General features: G+C 36.4%; 1 protein-coding gene across 1 annotated transcript in view; it reads right to left on the bottom strand.

Moving 5' to 3' along the window:
• The window catches only part of lamc3 (laminin, gamma 3), a 124,881-nt gene that overhangs the window by 73,310 nt on the left and 29,988 nt on the right, over positions 1 to 21,583 (bottom strand). The window contains exons 5-6 of the mRNA XM_007548924.2: positions 3,552 to 3,740; positions 2,049 to 2,166 (exon numbers count right to left, since the gene is read on the bottom strand). Of these exons, the coding sequence (XP_007548986.1) occupies positions 2,049 to 2,166; positions 3,552 to 3,740 (307 nt within the window). The remainder of the gene's footprint in view (positions 1 to 2,048; positions 2,167 to 3,551; positions 3,741 to 21,583) is intronic.

Below are 21,583 nucleotides of genomic sequence, written 5' to 3'. Positions count from 1 at the left end.
TGTCTTTATGTTGAATTCGTTAACCAGCGCACATCTGTCGAGTGGCATTAAGCGTGGAGAGACCAGCAAGTGTTGAGTCAGAGAAGGTCAGGTAGGGAAGTAAGTGTTGCTTTTAGGGGCCAGGTGTGTTTGGCTAAATATATTTATACAAGTCAGTTTGTTTATTGGTTTTAAAACTAATGCATGCTTATGTGTTGATAATGACACATTGTAATAAAAATACAAAAATTACCACCAACATCCTGGCAGAAGTAATAAACAAGTTTATATCCAAGCTTTTTTTTTTTTTTTGCATCTGGAACACATAAAAGCGAATTACCAAATTTGCTTTATTCCCTGTTATGTTAACGTTCGGTTATTTCTCCCTTTTTCATCCTCACTGCAGCTGGAGCTGAACTGGAGTTATGTTTGGTTTTGGTGGCTTCTTGGATGGAGACATCAATTAAAACTCTTAAAAAAGACCCAACATTAACATAACAGGGAATAAAGCATATTTGGTAATTCGCATTTAATGTGATCCAGGTGCAAAAAAAAAAAAAAAAAAAAAAAAAAAAAAACAAATTTGGATATAAACTTGTTTATTACTTCTGCTAGGATGTTGGTGGTAATTTTTGTATTTTTATTACAATGTACCATTATCAACACATATGCATGCATTAGTTTTAAAACTAATAAATAAACTCACTTGGAGAAATATAGTTAGCAAAATACAACTGGCCCTTAAAAGCAACAGATACTTCCCTATCTGGTGCTGGTTAACGAATTCAACATAAAGACAGGCGAATATTACACAAGTCTAGTTTATGAACTTTACCTAGTGCTAACATTAGCTAGCACAATATGCTACCAGGGATCGCGGCAGACAAAATATGTGACTGTCGTCATAAGCTGTGTAAGATTTCTTCTTTGAAACAGGGTGGACACTTTAGTAGCTGCTAAACTGTGTAATTTTGTGAAGATTACTTACCATTCACATTGTGTGTCCCGTCACCGAAGCCCTGCAGTTCGGGACAGAGTTCTGAGATCTCAGGGAGTCATCCGCTTTAGTCAGCGCTAACCAATCGGAACACGCCTTACATCGCTCGTCCTTAAGTCCCGCCCCGGATGTTCATGTGAGATTCGTAACCAAAAAACGTTGAATTCAAGCAAAAAACAGGAGCTTCAAAAATAAAAAAAACTTAGAATCGGAACCAAAAACTTAGGCTGTCAACCAAAAAATTCTGATATACAAAAATAAAAGTTTCAAACAAAATTAATAATTTCAATTATAAAAAAAAGTTTTTAAAGCAAGTTCTTTTGTTTTAAGAAAAATAATTCTGACAATTTGATTGAAATGTTTTTGTTTTTTTTTGAAAATTTTGTTTTTGAAAATCCAAAAGTTTTAATCACAACTCTATGTTTTTGTTTGGCATGATTTTTTTGTTGTTGTTGAATACTACTTTTTTTGTTTGACGTGACTTTTTTTTTTGATTGATTGAATAATTGTGAAACAAATCTAACTCCATATCCATTGTTCTACATTTTACATTGAGAAACTGCATGCAATTTTAGAACATCTACAATTTATGAGCGCAACAGAGAAGCTTCACAGTCAACTACCACATGAAACACATCTGTGTCAAACAATGATCATAACAGAACCATAGCTTAGTCTTTGGCTAAGCAAGTACTTAATGCAAATCTACACTGCAAATGACTGTAAAAAGGGGAAATTTGAACTCTTTACATGTGTGATGCACTCTAAAATATGTGTTCATAGACTGTTGACTTGTGGATTATATATATTTGCACACAGCAGGAAACCACTTGACACCTGTTTGTGGTCCAAGTAAACAAAACTTCCTGACTCTAATTTCAACTTCAGCCACACTTCCTACAATCAGAAAGTTGCTGTACAACTTTCTGATTGTGCATTTCATATCTATATTTGTCTTGTAAAATACTTGGCTCATCAGAATGTCTTAATCCTCTTTTCATAATTTAAATAATCTGTGGGATCAAACTAGCTTTCTTGAACATTAGTATTCGTGACTGTGCGCATTGTTCACCTGCAGCCACCAGGACCCAGTGAGTGGAAGCCAGCCTGACACGTGTCGCACTTCTCTCCTGTCACGCCAACTCGACACCGACACCTTCCTTCTCCATCGCACTGCAAACTTAATGAGCCTGCAAGGGAAACAGACAGATCATACAGGAGCATAAAAGAAGGCAATGCCTCATAAACAGGAAACAGTGGAAGGCACTTTGAAAAGAAAAATCACCCCAATAAAGATTATTGAAAATCACATTAGACGAGTCAATACGTCAATAATACCCTTTCACAATGGGGTTAACGGGATATCTTATCGACTTTCCTTTGATAAACTTCAAACATAATCATAGAAGAGCAGGATGTAATCCATCCGCTGCACCGATATTGTGCGACTTCAGCTAATGGACAAAAGAGACCAGCTGGGGCAGAAAGAGGAGAATAAAGGGAGCCTGATGGAGTCTGTTATAACCTTTGATCAATATAATGGACTCCAACAGCTCAGTGCAATCACCTTACACTATTTATATGCAGGGCAAAGATGGTGGATATTCTCGCTCATTTTCGTCTGTGACCTGATGATGGTGGCCGAACCAAAAGTTCCCCATGGCTTAATGAGCAGTGAAGCACTTCCCTGATGATGTCCAGTGACTCGGCTGGATCAAATCACACATGCACATCTGATTGAAGTCATTCCTTTAATGATCAAGTGATTATAAATCTGATGAGATGTTCAAGGGATTAGATGAGCAATATTTCTTAAACTATAAGGATAAAGAACTGACGCTCTCTAGTAAAGTTGGACAGCTGTAAAATCTATGGGATTAAGCAGGGAATGCGGCATTATTAATATTTTAAAACTCCTGGCCATAACTTTTGTAAACAGTAATACCACTGTGCAATTTTATATGCTGACTTCACTAAATCATTCGATTCTGCAGATTATGAACTTTTATCAAGATGAGTGTTTTCTACACGATTTAGTAAAATCCCTCTGAATTGGTTCATAAAATACTCTCTGTAGGAAACAATGCTTTAGCACCCCTTCAAATAACTAACCAAGGTATTTTCCCCAAAGAATCAATGTTTCCCCCTAATATTATTGTCCAGTTTTAGAAAAGAGTTGGGACAGAAACTAACAGCACAATTAATTGTGTTGGATTTTACTCAACATGCTTTTAAATATTCAACAATTTGCAAGTCGTTTGTTTGGCATTCAACACTGTGTTTCTTTCTTTGAGCTGTCCCCATTTGTTATTTTTTTTTATTTTTATTAGCATTTCTGACAGTAGTCTTGGCTAAAAACTGCTAAGGATTATGTCTACACTTTCATACTGAGCAAGACTCCAAGGCAGACAGTATCTTAAGGTAAGGCTACATAAAAACTGTGGTATTACTTATATTATAGCACTGAGCCCAGTAGCTAGTCTTTATTTTTCATGAGAGTACTCACGAGAGCGGCAAAATTAGCAGGCAGTGATGGGTTGTAACTGAGATTTAAGGTGCCATATGTGCGGCTTACCATTGATATTGCAGTTGCAGGGCAGACACGCCTCTTCCGGATCCTTCCTGTAGTGATTTTCCTTGCATCGTTCGCAGTGGGGACCATTAGTGTTGTCTCTGCAGCTCACACAGCGCCCCCCGCTGCCGGTGCTCCTGTACTGCTCCATGTCAAACACGCACTCGTCTGATCTCCCGCTGCAGTTGCACTCTGAGTGATGTAAAAAAATAAAAAAAAAGACAGGAAAAGAGAGAAGGCACAAGGTCAAGTGAGGAGAATCAGGAAAAGCAGGGAAAGAGAGCCAAGGAAGAAAAGGAGGTTATAAAAGAAACCCATCAGAAATAGATGCAGAGGGAGAGGCACACAGACAGGGAATACAGTATGTGTGAGGGATTATGTGTTCTGGGATTGGATCATAATTTAGAGGCTCGTTGCTAATCTCATTTCACACGGGCCTAATGAGAAGCCAATCGGCTGTCAGGGGGCACTTAGATAACACTAATTCATGTTTATACAAGAGCAAATTACTCAGCTGATAACGCACCATCAAAGCCCTCGTAGCCCTTGTATCAAATCCCTCCTTAGTTTACCAGATACCCTGAGGGGGGACTTAGGTGAAATTGCCCATTTTATTATGAATCCGGCTCTCTGTTGTGCTCAAAATAACCATACGATAACTGTTTCCTTTTAATGAGACGTCTCTGCAGTATTCACCTTACATAATCGGTTTATATAAAACCTAGCATCGCAGCGCTGGGCTTAATGAAATTTATTTTAAGTAGCTGGAAATGTTGTTTAAAAATATTTAGTCAATAAAAATAAGTTGAGTGTTTAAGGGTACACCGCACTTAAACAGTGCCATTACAAGTATCCCGGGCTTTAGATGTCTCACAGAGCACTGCTTAATCCGGAAACTTAGAGAGTGATGGTACAACTGGAAACCAGAGACCCCCACGCCTACCACTAAATGTTTTACCTCATTTGGTTGTTAGCGTCACCAAAAAAAGAAAAGAGCAAAACATAATTGTTTTGTCAGCAAAACCCTACAAGACCAAGACCAGACATATCATTGAACAAGGTTTAGGTTTTGATGGAGCTTCACATTGGAACAGGATAAAAACCTGCAAAAACCTTTAAAAAAAATAAAATAAATATAATTCCCTTCTCACCCTCCGCGGGTGGTCTCTCTTTTTCATCCTCTGAGCTCGGGTCCTCTACCAGAGGCCTGGGAGCTTGAGGGTTCCTCCAGTATCTTGGCTGTGCCTAGAACTGCACATTTCTGGACTGAGATGTCTGATGTTGTTCCTGGGATCTGTTTGAGCCACTGCTCCAGTTTGGGGGTGACTGCCCCGAGGGCCCCGATGACCACAGGCACCACTGTGGTCTTCACCTTCCAGGCCTTCTCCAGTTCCTCTCTGAGGCCCTGGTATTTCTCCAGTTTCTGGAGTTTATGGATCTGTTATATATATGTGTACTTGGCTATTACATCACACTTGTCAGATTTTGATTAGTATTCCACGTATCATTTTGTTCACACTTTACAATTACCTTCTCTTTGTTGTTCTGTTACATTAAATATTTAGAAAGTACATTTGGATTTTTGTTGATCTGATTTTTGTTGTTTAAAATTAGAGCTTAATTCTATACATACACCTTGACAGATGCAGTTTAAGTCATAATTCTACTTTGACCTGCCATATTTAAGCATCAATGTATTTTCTGCCAAATAAATTTGTTTTTGATTGGAAATAGCAGTGGCATCTCTCTAAAGACAGTACAATACTGAACAAAGGGCAACATTTTTGAAAAGAGCTCCTCTGCTTAATTTACATTTTACGCTGCGGTTCACTGAAGTTCTTTGCTGTATCACACTTGTTTAAAATAATGTCTGCGCTCTGCAGATGGTGATAAATCAGGTCTATTATGTCTGCTCACAGTGCACGAAAAGGACAACTACCGCAGCCCGAGAGCGTTTTGGATCAAAACCAGCAAACGACAGCAGACTGGCTAACCATACAGATTCATGCCCATAACGCAGAGTTGACATGGTTGCCTTTTGAATGCAATATGTGCTCTTATCTCACAGCATCTAAGTTTGAAAAAAATAACTGAAGTTCAAACCACTCTAAAAACGTAGAGTCCTTCTCTTCATTCTCAGTTCTGAAAAGAAAATAATAGGAAACAGTCCTCATTGTAAAATTTACTGAATGACACAATATACAGCGGCGATACTCAGCTCCTTATTTTTATCCGAGGGATTACCAACGGATTTATACAGTGGTGGAGTTTTCGACCGCCAAGTCCTTCAGAGGACAAACACGAGGAGAGGACTTATGAGGCTAGTTGGCTGCTGTCACCGAGAGAATGAAGCTACCCTGGAGTAAACTCGCCAGTGTCACCGCAGATGGATCACCATATTTAACTTGAAAAAATGTCAGGAGTCTGACATAAAGTGAAAGAGGAAATCCCTGAAAAGGATGGTACTTTCATCAAGAATCTCTGAGTGTGTATTGCAGCTTAATCATGTCATTAATCCAGTCGTAAAACTTGCCAACTTCATACGAGCGAGGGGACTCCGGCACTGCTAAATTTGTTTTGTTTCTGTAGGAAACCAATGAGAATCATAAGGACGTTATCACTATTGTGAAAGTAAGTCTGTTTTTTTGTTTTTCTTATAAAATAAAGTAAAATAAAAAAGAAATGACAAGTCACTCGAGCTGATGTCCTGTCCCCTGTCACAAGATCCTGAAACAGCATCACAGGAGGAGCTTCTGGAACTGATCGATCTTCAGTCTGACTCCATTTTTAAAGAAGTTCATCTCACTTAAACTGAGTGACTTTTACGCTTTGCTTAACAAAGCCACTTTCCAAACCGGCAGCAGGTGGCTCGGACGATGCGGGTGTTGTTTGGCTCGACCTACGTGTGTGAGCAGACGTGCGGCGTCATAAACGTCAACAAAGCCCATGAAAAATCCAAGTTAACGAACCAACACCTCGGATCTATCCTGAGAACTGCCACAAGAAAACACAACTTCAGCCTTCGACGAACTGGCAAAGAAAAGGGAGCCAACAACACTGTTCCGACTGTGTTATGAAAAAATAACTTTTGGCAAATAATTTGTACCTTAATAGGCATTGCAGGTGCATGCTTTAGTAACTACTGTAAACCTTTGACATGTCATTGATTTAATAGTTCACACAAACACATTTGCTCCTGGCTCTAATGTCAAATTTTAGAACCCACTGTGATCCGCGAGTCAAAAAGTTTCCCACTCCTGTTCTATTTTGATGTGCAACTACAGAACAGAACTTTAAGCTGTAAATTTTCCAAGATTTAAACTGTACAATTACGGCACAAACTGTTTTTATGAGAAGCATAGGGGTAGATAAACTGTGTCCATCCAAATTATTATCATCCGCCTGAAAATTAAATACAATTAGGCTAAAATGATGATGGCACACAATAAGATTAAGGATTACATTCAAGACTAACAATAGATTCACTTCAGATTTTCCCTCACTTTTTCATTTTAAGTATAGCATCAATTCAAAAGGTGGAGAAATGAAGAAATAAGCATCTCTTTTTAAAAAAAACAAGGACTTCCAGCAGATGGAATAGCCCAAATCCCCTTGGATTCCCTGAGCTAAAAGTATATTTTCAAACACTAAATGCATTTTCCTGACAAATATTGATTCCCCTTGCCATCACGTTTAGAGTCCCACTGGTTATGGCGCAGCCAAATCTGACAAACACTGTCCTCCTCCAACGCAGAAAGTTGCTGCATGAGTCAGGCTCTGATTGGCACTGGTGGGCCGCCAGTGCACAAATTCAGCTGTCTCCACTTGTCACCTCCCATCCACTCTATCTTTATCATTCCAGCCAGTGGTGCTGCTGCCGCTGCAGGTCAGGCAGGCTGACAGCCAGGCGGTGGCACCGTCAAGAGCAGCCTGAGCCACTGTCGCATTTCCGCTAGTGTAGACTGCAGAACGTGGCATTTAGTGACATTTTTAGAAATGTAAAGACATCTGCTAAAGACAGGCTTGTGTGAACATATCATACTCTGGGGTTATTAAATAATAGCAGCATGCTAGTTACTATGTTATCTGTGCTAATTTAGGTGTGGTCAAAATGTGCTCTACTTGTAGGCCGAGATCATTTGAAAATGTTACTCATTTCTAAACAAAATGGACAGAATAAATATTACTTGATAGTGAGAAAGTTCTAAGTTGTATTGCTTAATGTCTAGATTTTGTTTATGTGGTGCCATCTAATTTTGATTTGTTACCATCAATATGCTGAAAGTGGTATTTAACAAACTGCTTAAATAGTTTTCAATCAGACTGCACCATGCTGTGTAGTTTTAGGTGCTACTATTTTGTGCATTAGCTATCTGTGACATACAGCTCTAGAAAGAAATTAAGAGACCATTTAAAATGATAAGTTTCTCTGATTTTACTCTTTATATGTATGAGTAAAATGAACATTGTTCTTTTATTCTATGAACTACTAATAACATGTTGATGAAATTCCAAGCAAAAACTTAATATTTGCAGAAAATGAGAAATGGTCAAAATAACTAAAAAGATGCTTTCAGACCTCAAATAATGCAAAGAAAACAAGTTCATTTTCATTTGGAAACAACAGTACTAATGTTCTAACTCAGAAAGGGTTCAGAAATCAATATTTGGTGGAATAACCAGGAGGTTTTCAGTGGGGTTCAGTAAATTTGACTCTTATTTTTTATTTTTTTCCAGGCTTTGTAAACCCACGTTTTGTATAAAATCCATTAAATCAAATGTAAAATGGCAGTGAAACTTATTCACACGCTATTAGATGAGAGCAGTGTGAGCCTAAACCTTTTCTTCTTCCCATAATTCTGCTTCTTCATAATCCTTTAAAAAAAACAAAAACATTCTGCTAACTCCTAAAAGTCTTAATGGCTTGACACCACACACAGCTTCCCTCTTAAGATCTGACAAGGACTCTCGGTTCCACTGCTGAGTTGTTTTCTGACACCTCCAGACTAAAATCCACAGGTGATGGCGTCTTTTCAGAGGTGAATGACTTGGCTTTGAAAATCAGTCACTTAAACAACTGATCAATTTAAATCACTGCTAAAAAAAACACATTTGTTTTCAATTACTTTCAGGTAGTGAAGTAGGACAGCCAGGATAGTTTGATTGAATATAGTTTTTTTTTTTTTTTTTTTTTTTTTTTAACCATACAAATCACTTTGGTGAATTGTAGTTGTTTTTATATTTGCCATATAAATAAGGAGCAAAGGGACAAACAGCTACCCTGTAGATTTAACCTGGACAGGACAGGAACAGCAGACTTACTGAGTCACTAATGACTCACAGGAAGAGAAGTGATATAATGAGTCTTTTTAATTGGGGAAAACCTCCTAAAAGTGAGATGAATGTATTCTTAATAAGTCAATAATCTTTTTTATTGGTCCATTGGATGATATGTAATTAAGTTGACAGCTGTGACCTATAAAAGTATCCTTAAACATGCAAGAGGGGAAAAATCTGTTAAGGAAAGCTGTTCATAAAGCTGAAGATAACATATGGCATTAAGAGTGTTCCTGCTGTTCCTACAGGATAAATAAAACATTTGTTTGAGCCTAATCTTTTCTATTACTCCCTTCTTACCCGTCATGGGAAGTTTCCTTAGAAAACATGCTGCATAGTTTTTCATATTCATTTGATGGATTTTCTCCAGTTCAAGTGATCTGGCCTTCATTTTGCTACTTTTTCGCTTGCTGAGTTTACACTGCCTTAATTGCTATCTGTATCGTGTTTCATTTTTAGCTTTCACGTCGCCACACTAAGTTACTGTTGAGAACACAGTCAATTATTGGCAGCTTTAACCAACGTGTGTTCAAAGTCTTTGTAATAAAGTGGAGTTACAGAGTCATTGCCTTCCTAATTCGATTCTAATCTCCCTTCACTGCTCAATCCGGATTTTCTCCCATTGAAGTGAATTTCTCTGGAAGAATCTCGACCAGACCAAACACAAGGTGAAGTTATGAACGATGATGGAGATTTTCTTCTTGTTCTTTAAATTAGTACTATTATTGAATTGTGTGGTGCAGCATTTCAGCTGAGCACCTTTTTTTTTGGTGGAGAATTTAGATGGTTGTGCTTCACAGTGCATCGCCACAAACACCATCAAAACATTACATGGATGATATGTTTTAGGGGAACTTACTGCAGGATTCAGGAGACTTGAAAAATCAATACTGAGTTCCTCTAAAGGCACATGGTGGCACTTTGTGTTGGCTTTACTCCTAATCTCCTTCCTGTCTGTGGGATGAAGATGGCTACAAGCTGTACACAGAGTTGAAACAAACCACTACATGCCATTTCCCCAACATTCTTAACCCAAAGACCCCCCACTGAGTTCTCTTTAACTTGCTCGGCCATCTTGACCACATTTTCAGCTCTGCACACCCACAGCCACCTCTTCAGCATGCTGCTCTTTCCTCAATATGAGCCTGCAGACCACACGTTACACACACACATTTGAAGGCACATTCGGTTTTATGCTTTGACATTTTTTATTTCTTATTTTTTCCCACGATGAAGCCGCCACCTCCTCCAACAATACAATTCTGGCTAAAACATCAGAGTTGAAACTTAGAGAAATGAACTCAGGAAAAGTTTAAGCTCTAACAGCATTGGCATAAATTCAGCGTTTCTCAATACCACAACCAAAGTGGGATGCGGGTATTTGCATAACTCAAAATGCTGCGTGGCAAATGTTACAACAAAGAGTAAAAGTTTCCTCACATTTGAAGATGTGTAAAATTGGCAAGGGTTTTATTTTTAAACTATAAACAAAGAGTGGGAGGAATTTAATGTAATTCGTACATTAAAACCCTGCAGATACGGAAACTGCTGCTAAAGGTACGGCAGCTTTTTTGTGCAAGAACAAATATAAAGATTATTTGAGAAACAGAATGGTTGCCCAATATTTATCTTTAAGTTCTGTAAAATTAATGTAAGTATTTTAAGAAAATATAATGTATATATTATGTTTCCATAATGCTTTATAAAGGAACTTGCATTTTGCAGCGTAAACATGAACTTCAGTTTCTGACTGAACCTTTAATCACCTGGGAACTTGTATATTTTTTAAAAGAAAATCTATAAGTATATTCATTACAATGCAAAAGTAATAAAATATGACTGTCCATCACCTTTTCCATATGGTTTTTGAGGCCATAATATTATTATTATTTTTTTGTCTTATGTAACAGTAAATTAAAGGTCTGGTACCATGTAGCAGTTACTGGAGGAAAACCCTTATGAATGAGTCGAGCAGCTCTGTGTGGGCGCTGCTGGAAAAAGGCCAAATTAGTCTGAATAAAGTACATGGGGTTTTCATCAGCTGCCAGCTAATACCTAGTATGAGTTGTTGTGGTTTGCAAGTTGGACTATGGTGCAGTTAAGAGGAAGGTGGGGGAAAAAAAACAAACAGAAAATGAAAAATAGTGCTTTTTAGTCAAAGTGAATACTTCACAGAACTGTGAACATTAGATGAGCACCAGCTGTGATGGGTATATTGAATTAAGCACAACTTTTAGCACAAGATTTGTTTACACACCTAGTTAAATTAAAAGACCAACAGTGTTAAAAAAAAAACTGACTCAGAAATGGTGCTTTAGGAATTGAGCAAAAGAAAAACAAAATCAGCTGTGAGTACACCTGCAAGCTGCAGATTTACCAATTTAAGCTCTGAGACTATTGATATAAAATGAACTGTGAGAAAATGAACACTCTGCCTCTGATATTCTGATACTAACATGATACTTTATTAGTATTGTAGTGATGTGTTTTCATGCTCATATTGGTTCAAAATATCTTGACTGGCAGCTTTTCCACATCAGCTCACCTGTGCTCCAGGAGCATACTGGTGGTCTGGTATTTTGGGGAATAATCAAAATGTAGGGGAGTGGAAACACAAAGAACTGATGCCGAGGAAAGTAATAGAAGCGCAACAAGACTATGTTTTGAAAACTGTATCTTAATTTATTGATATCCATGTCTCTGTTTTAGAGGCCTGACTAAAGTTTGGGTTAACAGACATTAGAAGTCGGCTGTGTGAGTAAACACTCATTGATTAAGTGGACTATGGAGAGCCTTCGTCTCTGCAAAAGCACCAGTTTAGTTTGTGAAAAATTGTAGTCCTGACATTAATAAAGCTAAATTATAACCTTGACTAAAAATAGAAATGAAACAGAAGTGATGCGAAGCGTAAAGCAGTAACATATGGTGATATGTAAGGTCAGCAATTTGGCAGGCCAAAGGGCAATCTGTATCCACATTATCATGCGTCTAAATGAGCCTTCTGAGAGTGGTTGTAATCTAATTAAATGTCTTTTTCTCTAGGAAACCCCCATTTCCTCAGCGAGAGGGAAAAACTACTCCTCTGCCTTCACAAAAAAATGTGAGCCAGTGCCGCTAATGTTCCTTTGGAGACTTGTACATCAGCAGTTCATACTCCATCTGAATATCTTCAGCAAGTTTTATTTTCTTTTTGCATATCATCCATATGTAGCTGTTGACATTACCTCGATAATGCCGCTTGGGGATCTATTTCAAACAGATTAGTGTGGACGCGCGGCAAGAGAAACAATCTACTTCTGTGGTTTTATCCATCAATATCTTCTTACAGTTCATAATAACCTGTGAAAACACTGTATAATGTAGCTGTAAAAATGCAATGTCATCACAATCAAAGTCAAATATACTGTAAATATGAAGCAGGTTGGTTCTGGACTTTGCTCAAACAAAAACAAAAATATGGCTAAGAGTGAGACTTTTTTTGTCTATATGCTGTTTGATAGAACTTTATATAGTAACAGAATAAAACAAAAAAATTCAATGGCAGGTTTTGGCAAACCTTAATGAAAAACAAAAATAATTAAATACAAAAAAATAAAAACTCTCTACACTTTAGCCCTGAACTAAATATACAGTCATGCCAAATGCAGTCACTGGCAGCATGTTTCATTTCTCATTAGTGGTAAGCTAATGACTAATATCAATTATCAACTCATTAGAGCCTCTATTCTGCATCATCAGTCGGGAGCAGTGCATGATGTAAAAGAGTACAAAAAAAAAAGCTGCCATCTTGTTTTATTTACTAGAGAACTAATGCAAACAACAATGTTATTTTCTCTGCCCAATATATTAATATTTCCGTGGCACAATTGCAGAACAGTAATGGTGCGGGAATCCCTGCAGGCACAATAATTTCTCACTTTTACATTTAATTTGACGGATGAATGAGATGTTGGATCGGTCAAGAAACCTAAAGGTGACGCACGAGCATTTGAGGCGTCATGTTGCACATCAGATTGTTCTACGTAAATGAGACCCCTTTGTGACCCATAATCTGTTGGGTTTTTTTTCTTTTTTGGGGGCCGTTAGCAAACAAATGGAAGTTTTTCCCATCATTTCCACATTAATATTTTAAATAATTTTGTCTAACATTTCTCTTCAATGGATGGTTAACATCTGCTAATACTGGGATTGGTAATGCATTTAACTGCAGCATGATTAACTTGCTGCATTAAAGAAGTTGTTTGAGGAAGATGTTTTAGCTTTCTTGGCAAATATCGTACTGATGAATAGGAATCTCTTCATTCTGTTATAATATGATCAGTGAAAACGGAAACATTTTGATCTTCATGCCAAAGGCGGAGAACACAACTGAGAATAAATAATTCTGTGCTTTTGCTCTGTCTCTTTTAACTAGTTACAAAGTTAAAGCTAAGGTTAGAGGATATGAAACACTAGGGGACGCCTGAAGTAGCAGAGATAGAGGCTAACAAAGGGATTTACCAACTTTTGTTGGATGCCATTTTGTCTTGCTAACTCCTAAAGGTAGCATGAGAAATGGACCAGCTGTATTTTGGTATTAATAAATGAAATTCATGAATTCAACTTAATGGCTCTTCTTCAACCTCATACATCAAGGACTCAGCATAGAGAACGGATAAATTCTCCACAATACTTACTTTTAATGTGATTTTCTATTTTTAATAAATTTGCAAAAATCTCACTTTTTCCACATTGTCATGACGGGATATTATGTCTAGAGTTTTGAGGAAAGAGATTAATTGAATTGAATTTGGAATAAGGCTGCAACATAAAATGTGGAAAAAGTGAAGCACCGTGAATTCTTTACAAATACGCCGAGTTGAAGTTTCATACATCTCATCTTTGTTACACAATGCAAAGAAAAAAAATCTTTAAGATGTAAAGGATCTTATGAAAAAAAGAAAGTCCAAATTGTAAATTGTAGAGTATTACAGAAATAAGGTGGCAAATGGTCTTTTAGTAACTAACTAAGATAATTTAGATTGTTATATTTATTATGGCTGTGTAATAAATATTGACAAGTGGCTGACACGTTGCACCTCACTTGCTTAAACTCATTTATGGTGCTAGCGATTGCCCTCAAACATCCAATTGAAAGGGGAAAAAAAAGTCAATTCCAGCAAATGCTTCTCACCATTGCATTGGCTGATTTATTAAAACAGACAGCGCTTTTTTTTTTTTTTTTTGGTCCTGAAGAGAAAGCTTCTCAGGTCTGAAAACATCATCCTTTTTTGTAAATCAAATTAGGGGTGAGGGGTGTGTGTGGGAATTGGCCTCGTTTTCTCTCCCATTAAATTGTGTAACAGATATTGCAAACCTTTATCACTCTGTGATCAATCCTAAAGTGATTTAATCTTGGAGTTTTAGAGCCCAAACTGTTGAGAGGTGAAGGAGAAAATCAAGACTTATCGCTCCAATGCCAAAAAATATATATCTTTGATTGAAAAACTAAGTGTGCGAAGCCGGTTTAAACTTTTATTTAAAATAATACATGCATAAAGCATGAAAAAAACCCACACAATAAATTAAAGGCATAGTAATTTTAGCAGAGATTTCATACAGTTATGCATTGTAAAAAAAAATTTGTTAACCCTTAAGAAACTATCCTTTTGTATTTCTTTCAATGAAAATGTTTTTCCCCACTAAATCAGTTATTTAACAATTCACGTTTCCTTCCCTGAACTTCTAATTCATTAAAAAAATATATTTGTTAAATATTGCATCTAGTTTTCTAGGGTTATCTCTCTCCCTTGACACTAAATTCAGATAAGACATTGATATATCATCAGTTTTTGGTTATTTAATATACTTCTGAGTGTTGCCTAAGATTTTATTAGTCATGCAGCAGCACTTTAACCACAACCCTGCAAAAATAAAAATAAATATACATAGTAAATTCAGTCTAATTATAAAGATTGATTTAAAAGTCTATTGCATTTCAGCTTGATCCTAGTTGTTGAACGTATGCAGACAAGTTATGATTATTATTTAAATTGGTAGAAGGCAGTTTCTATCCCTGCTTGACAAGAATGTGAAGACACTGGAAGTGAATCGAGTCGTTAGGTTTGTCGCCATCCTTCACACTGAGATTGATTGGAGCAAAGGAAAGAACAGAACCTGGCTTGGTTCTGTTCACTTTAGGTAAGCTAATCCAGACCGTTTAGGCTGTGTGGAAGCATACTTGGGTATAACAAAAATATTGCACAATCTGTTTTTTCTTAAAAAAAAAAAAAGAAAAAAAAGAAAAAATTTGGAATGAACCGTTCAACACGTCGAGTGGTTTCCCTCTTTTCCTCTCCAGAATTATAATTACGTCAAAAAAAAAAAAAAAAAAAAGGGACAGTGTGTTTCACTTATTATTACACTTTATTAAAAATAACTGAAAACAATAAGGGTCAGAATTCATCAACCACACTTTGTACTTGTGATGTGTGGTTGATATGTTTAAATAGGAAATATTTTATCCTCTCAATTTCTATGCTACTTAACAACAACAAGCCGCAATAAACTCAAAACACCCAGACACTTTAATGAAGATTTCAAAGTGGTTGCTGTGCCTTTAAAATTACGAAAATATATTTATATTTGGGAATAGATTTACAAACTGAGGTTCTAATTCTTCGTTATTAAATAGAGGGTTAAGATTGAGCAGAGTTACGAAGGAAGGAGTGCTAGGTAAAACTGCAATAAGACAAATAAATCATAACTTTGAACTATAGTGTCAAACAGTGACGATGTAATGTTTAGAGTTCTACAGTAACAAAAGTTGAAAAATTGCAGCTGCAATAAAAAAGTTAGCTTAACTCTTCTCTTTAAAAAAAAGAAAAAGTAAAATGTAGAGTGACAAGAAGGCCACCTTACAAAAACAAGAGCTATTAAATCAACATTTACTCATCACTGTTAAAGCAGTATTCCGATGAGGCTAAAATAACTTTTAAAATAATGAATTTTTAAGGCGACGTTCAAGAAAATAATTCCCTTTCCTCTAAACAAATGCATATGTCAGCTTCGAAGATGTGATGATGGAATCTAAAGTGTGTCCCCATGGAAAGAGCCTCAGGCTGAACCTATTATAACATCAGGCAAACAATGAATTTTCCAGGGACCCACTGCAAGCTGACAGGCTATAAAGGATTTAATTCTCAGAGGGGAGAATCTTGATGAGAATGATATTCCATTATATCCCAGCACATCTGTACACAGAGTCAAGTCTTAGTTCTCACATATTTGCCGACACATTTGTAACATTGCAAACTATAAAGGTGTACAGTTTCATGAAGATGCATGCGCTAATTTAATTAAAAACACACACAAAAAACACACACATCTCGACATGCCTGTTTCCACAACCTGCTTCTCATAGAGTGACGATACAGAAGTTGCAGACTGTTAATGGGTTTATCCCCTTTTATTATTATTATTATTATTATTATTATTATTTATTACTGGGGCTTTTTGTAATAATTTAAACTACTTCAAAAGGACATGCACATGTTTTTATAGTCCTGTAAAGGATTTTAAAAAAAATAGAGTGAAAATATTTTTGATGCTTCTTTAAATCTGAAAGACAGACACATTTCTTTTTGTTATCAACCCAGCCCTAATAACCATGTTTGTGAAGATGAATTCAAACACGTTCCACACATTGAAAAAGCATCAACTCATAAGCAAACCCAAGTTGCAAAGACGGAGATCAAACGCTTCAAATTAATTTATTCCGAATTAATTTTTCAACAAAGACTCTATTACTCTTGTAAAGTCCTGGCTTTGAGGTAGAAGAAGATTTAAAATATTTCAAAGTTCATACTGTTGAAGGGAAAAAAAAAAAAAAACAGATTTGTGAAAAATATTAAAGTGGTTGATCTATGAGGTTTTATTTTCTGGACATCCTATGAAGTTCTGCTTTATCTCGATTATGATTCTATTGAACATCTTTATGGTTTTTTAGCCCTGAAAAGGTCATAAACTTGTTATAAATTGTCCCTTCTGCTAAGCAATTGTAAAGACAATATTGTCTGAAAAACATTCTTGGCTTCTTCTTTATATTGTTTAGATTTGTTTTAAGCAACAGTAATTGGTTGCTGCCTTGAAATGATCAGTGGTTACTTGTTTGTGTGTATAATTACTTTAGTGTTGAGCAATTCAAACTCTGTCTTTTAATGAAAAAAAGAGTGGGCCAAGGTTAAGAATGATCTACTCAGACAACAAAATGTTTAATGATAATAGTTAGAGAGCTAAGTTACCACTCGTCTTTATGGAAACATTGCAAGTCTTTTAGACTTTTTTTTTTTATTTTTTTTTTAATGTGTTGCTGTGTATCTATGTGGACCATGAGTCTGTTGTATGAAGTAGTCAATCAATCAATACATTAAAAACAAAAATTTACTACAAGGCTCTGATCCCTTTAACTTCTCCCTCATTTACAACTACAAACATCAATGTGTTTTTTGTTTTGTTTTATTTTTTAGTTTTGTTTAACAGACCAACATATAGTTGATTATTGTGAAATGGAAGAAATATAAACATGATTCAGTAAAGTCTAGCTTCAATTTGTAATCAGCCATTTTTTTTAAAAATCTACCATTGCTGGTCTTTTGGGCAATTTCTCTCCTGGTTTTGCACGTTTGAACACTAAAATTGCTCCCCGTTCTTCTGTTACAGTCCGATTGGATAGAGAGCATCTGAAAGCACAGATTTTCAAATCTTGTTACAGATTTAGGTCTGGACTTTGACTGGGTCATTTTAACACAAATAAGCTTTGATTCCATTGACTATCACCTGCTGGAAGGTGACCAACTCTGAAGAAAAGCCTCTACACAACATTTTGTACGTAGGGCAAGAAGGTAAATTTTGGTTTCATCTGACCCGAGCACCTTTCATTTTCTTTCATTACTGGGTGACACAGTGCTTTGTAGGTAGAACAAAATAAAGTTTAATTTTAATCTCATTTGACTAGAGTGCACTCTTTCACATGTTTGCAGGGTTTCTGACAGGCCTTGTGGCAAACTATCACTACACTTCTTATAATGACATTTCTTCTTGTAAATAAGCAATCTCTACACTTCCTTCATGTATACAATGGTTAAGTGTAGCTATAATCTGTTTCCAGATGATGGATTAAATATTGAGCTTGAAATGTTTGAAGCTTGAAACATTGTTTAATAATCCAATCCTGCCTTAACCATCTCTATAACTATCTCTGACCTGTCTGGCAATTATTTTGGTTTTTGTTTGTTTTCATGATTCTGCTTGCTCACTGATGTTTTCCTTCGCAGAACAAAATGTATTTTCAGAGAAATTGAAATGCCCCCAAATTAACTCTCGTTACTGATCTCTAAGCAACTGGTTGCATTGAAATTTACTTGGAGATATAAAAAGAAAAGATGCAGAAGAATACAAACCATTTGCAGTCATTTACTTTCCACATCATAATTATGCACCACTTTCTGGTCTTTCACAAAAAAAAAAAGAAAAAGAAAAACAACCCAGAACACAATACTTTGAAGTTTGAAAAGAGAAAGTGTAAAAGTTCAAGATTTATGACTGTTTTATCGTAAGTATTAATCACATGCATTCTCTCAGTCAGTGAGGCTTAGCACAAATGATAAAAAAATAAACACATTTCATTTAATGTCCTATAAATGCACTGGGCAGAATTGAAGCAGAAAGTTTTTCCATCTGTGACAAGAGCTGGGGAGATGACAGGAAAACAGGGCAAACCGGAGTAGGCTGCCAGAAAATGTACTTTGCAGTCACAGTGGATTTTTAACGGAGTATTTCGGTACTGAATTGCAACACAATCAGAGTTCAAAATTGTACTAGTTTTTTTTTGTTGTTTTTGTTTGTTTTTTTGTTTTTTTTGTTTGTTTGTTTTTTTGGAGTCACAATCCAATCTGGCGCGCTGGAATTTGCTAACTGCGAAGCTGAAAAGTCTCTCTATCCTTTGGTAGCTGATCACGACCGTTGAGAAACCCCATGGGTTTAACTTATGTTGTACTTATACATATTCCCATTAAGACACGTCTCAGTTTTTTCAGGTTGACTGAAAAAAAAAAAAAAAGGGTTCCAAAGACCTTTAGGTGAATAACACAGCTGACATCTTGCACAGCATTTAAAAGACAACTCTAAGTGTTATGTATAATATTTGTTCCAAGGGAAAACACAGTGAACCAGGGCTGTCACTTCACTTTTATACGGGTGGAGGTTTGAACCTGTCAGCAGGCTCAGCTCCTTTCCTTTGGTCTCCTCCGAAATACCCAAATATATGCAGGTTACGGTAACTGATGTGAACAGGCGAGAGAGTGGTTGTCTGTCTCTGGGTGTCAGCGTTTGACTGGCTGTCAGAATACAGTGTGCCCACTTTCAGCTGGAATAATCTTCAACCACTTGCAGGCCTGTAAGGATGGCTGGGGGAAAGCCAGCAAGTGATGGATGTGCGAAAAAAAAAAATCCAGTTTGAACGGAGGCACGACTGGAAACGCAACTCAGTGGAATGGTGACGTCTGTCTGGTAGCGTGATGCTCTGACACAGGAGCCGAGGCAATAAGTCTCACAGCATTTAAGACCAGACATACTGACTTGTTCCTGTTGCTGGGTGACAAAGATGATCATTTCAATAATCTGGGTGATACATTTGTTGGAGGCAAAGGCCCAGTGACTCAGAGGAAAATGCAACCTTACACCTCAGGTACCTCAGGCTACTCAGAGCAGTTTTGTCTGTACAAGAAATAAATACACTTAAATTTGAAATTACAATCCTCAAAGGTTTTTTTCATACATTTACGTTTGCTTACAGTGGTATATCTTTTTGTTCTTAAAACCTTTTGTGAGATTAAAACGCGCATAAAACACACCCACCACTTTTGATTTCCTCCACTTCCACTTTGGACAAAACTTCTGAATGGTTAATTAATAAATTGACACAGATCCCTACTTAATACCTTGTACATTGTTGCGAAATTATTACACGTCTTTGTCATTCCAAATCCAGCTCAGTGCTATAAGATAAATCTACGACTAAACAAAGATGTAGAAAAAAAAAAAAAAAAAACTATAAAAAAATTATATCTGATCATTGGTGCCAGATAGCTCAATCCATCTCCTCGAACAGTAAATTGTTGATTTAGTGTTTTTCCATTTTGGAGGAATAAAGAATACCTTCTCCAAATCTTGACAAGTTGAAACATCCTGAGTTTTTTTTTCCCTGAAAATACAAACTGATTTGCCATCACCTTAGGCTGGCAAATTATGACAAATTGCTAAATCCTGGATAGAGTCTCGTGATCCAACAGAACCACAATCCCCAAAACATTTCAAAACCGTTTATAGAGGAGTGGACAGAACGGGTCACTGAACTCCTCTTTCCAAAGCTTCAATACGACTGAAAGTTTGTGTGAATTGGGCCGAGTCCAACTCAAGAAACCAAACAGTTTAAATGAAGATGTCTTTGCATGCTTTTAACTTTTTCTATGCTCTTTCCTAAGGGAAAAAAAATAGATCTAGATGTAAAACAATTACTTTCCTCAGAAATTAAAATATACAGAATATCATATGTTATATTATTTATTGTTTAACATCTTTCAACTGATTTGGAACATAACTCAATTTTTTTACTTGGGTTGAAATGTACATTTTTGAGTATTTGTTGCTTTTGCTCAATGCAAACTTGTTGATCAAAATCCATGAGCTGAAAGGAAAGTGTTTTGTCAAATTAGTTTGCCCAAACAACAAAGAATAAATTATGGCGACTGTTCTTGTGAGGCTAAATTAGTGAGAATGAGCTCTCAGCTGCGCAATTACACAAAGGAATCAGCTTTATGCTATCATATCCTCTCTTGTATCTGACTTGTTCTTAATATATGGCATTGATTAAGTTGGTTGCAGCAGAATATTTAGGGCGCCATCTGCGTGGAACTAAGAGTAAGAGTAATTAAAACATGCTTGCTGCTTAATAGAATTCAACAAAAAAAAAAAACAAAAAAAAACAGAAAAGTAAAGTAAAAAAAAACAATTTGGTCGGCACTCTTCTTGATGATTTTCATTCCTCAGCCAATTACATTTCATCCTTGGCAGCACTCAGTAAGAGCTCATGGTTGGGTGAGCCAATCTGGATAAGTCTCTAATTTATGTATATAGAAACACAAATGAGTATTCCAGCAAACATAGAAAGCACGGAAATGGTGGAAGAATCGATTAGCAATTTACAGGGCCTCGCAAAAGTATTTATTCTTCTTGAACTTTTTTTTTTTTGCATTACAACCACAAACCTAAACGTATGTCATTTAGAAAGTTTCGTGGGACACCGTATGAAGTGAAAGGAAAAGAGAATATTCTTTTCAATAAGTTTTACAAATAAAAATGTGACATGAATTAGTCTAGTACAATTTTTGTAGTTGTGTCCTTGGACAGTTCCAAGTTGCCCATCAGTCTATTAGTGTATGGATGTGTGTGTGTGTGTGTTTGAAATAGCAGCTCTGAATACGAGGTGCAGAGTAAAAACTCACCTTTTGTTAGGACTTGATTGTAAGACTGCTATATCAGTTTTATTTTTTTTCTTTCAGTGATGAAGGGCGAAGCACACTCATAGATTTTAAACAACCCCTGACAACCTGAGCTTGTCACTAGAATTTAACACTGCCCTGTGGATTTTCCAGATGGCT

The sequence above is a fragment of the Poecilia formosa genome, unplaced genomic scaffold (genome assembly GCF_000485575.1).
Source record: "Poecilia formosa unplaced genomic scaffold, Poecilia_formosa-5.1.2 Scaffold28, whole genome shotgun sequence".
NCBI classification, from domain to species: domain Eukaryota; kingdom Metazoa; phylum Chordata; class Actinopteri; order Cyprinodontiformes; family Poeciliidae; genus Poecilia; species Poecilia formosa.
Note: the sequence above shows the minus strand (reverse complement) of the source record. Positions and strands in the feature narration are given on the sequence as shown.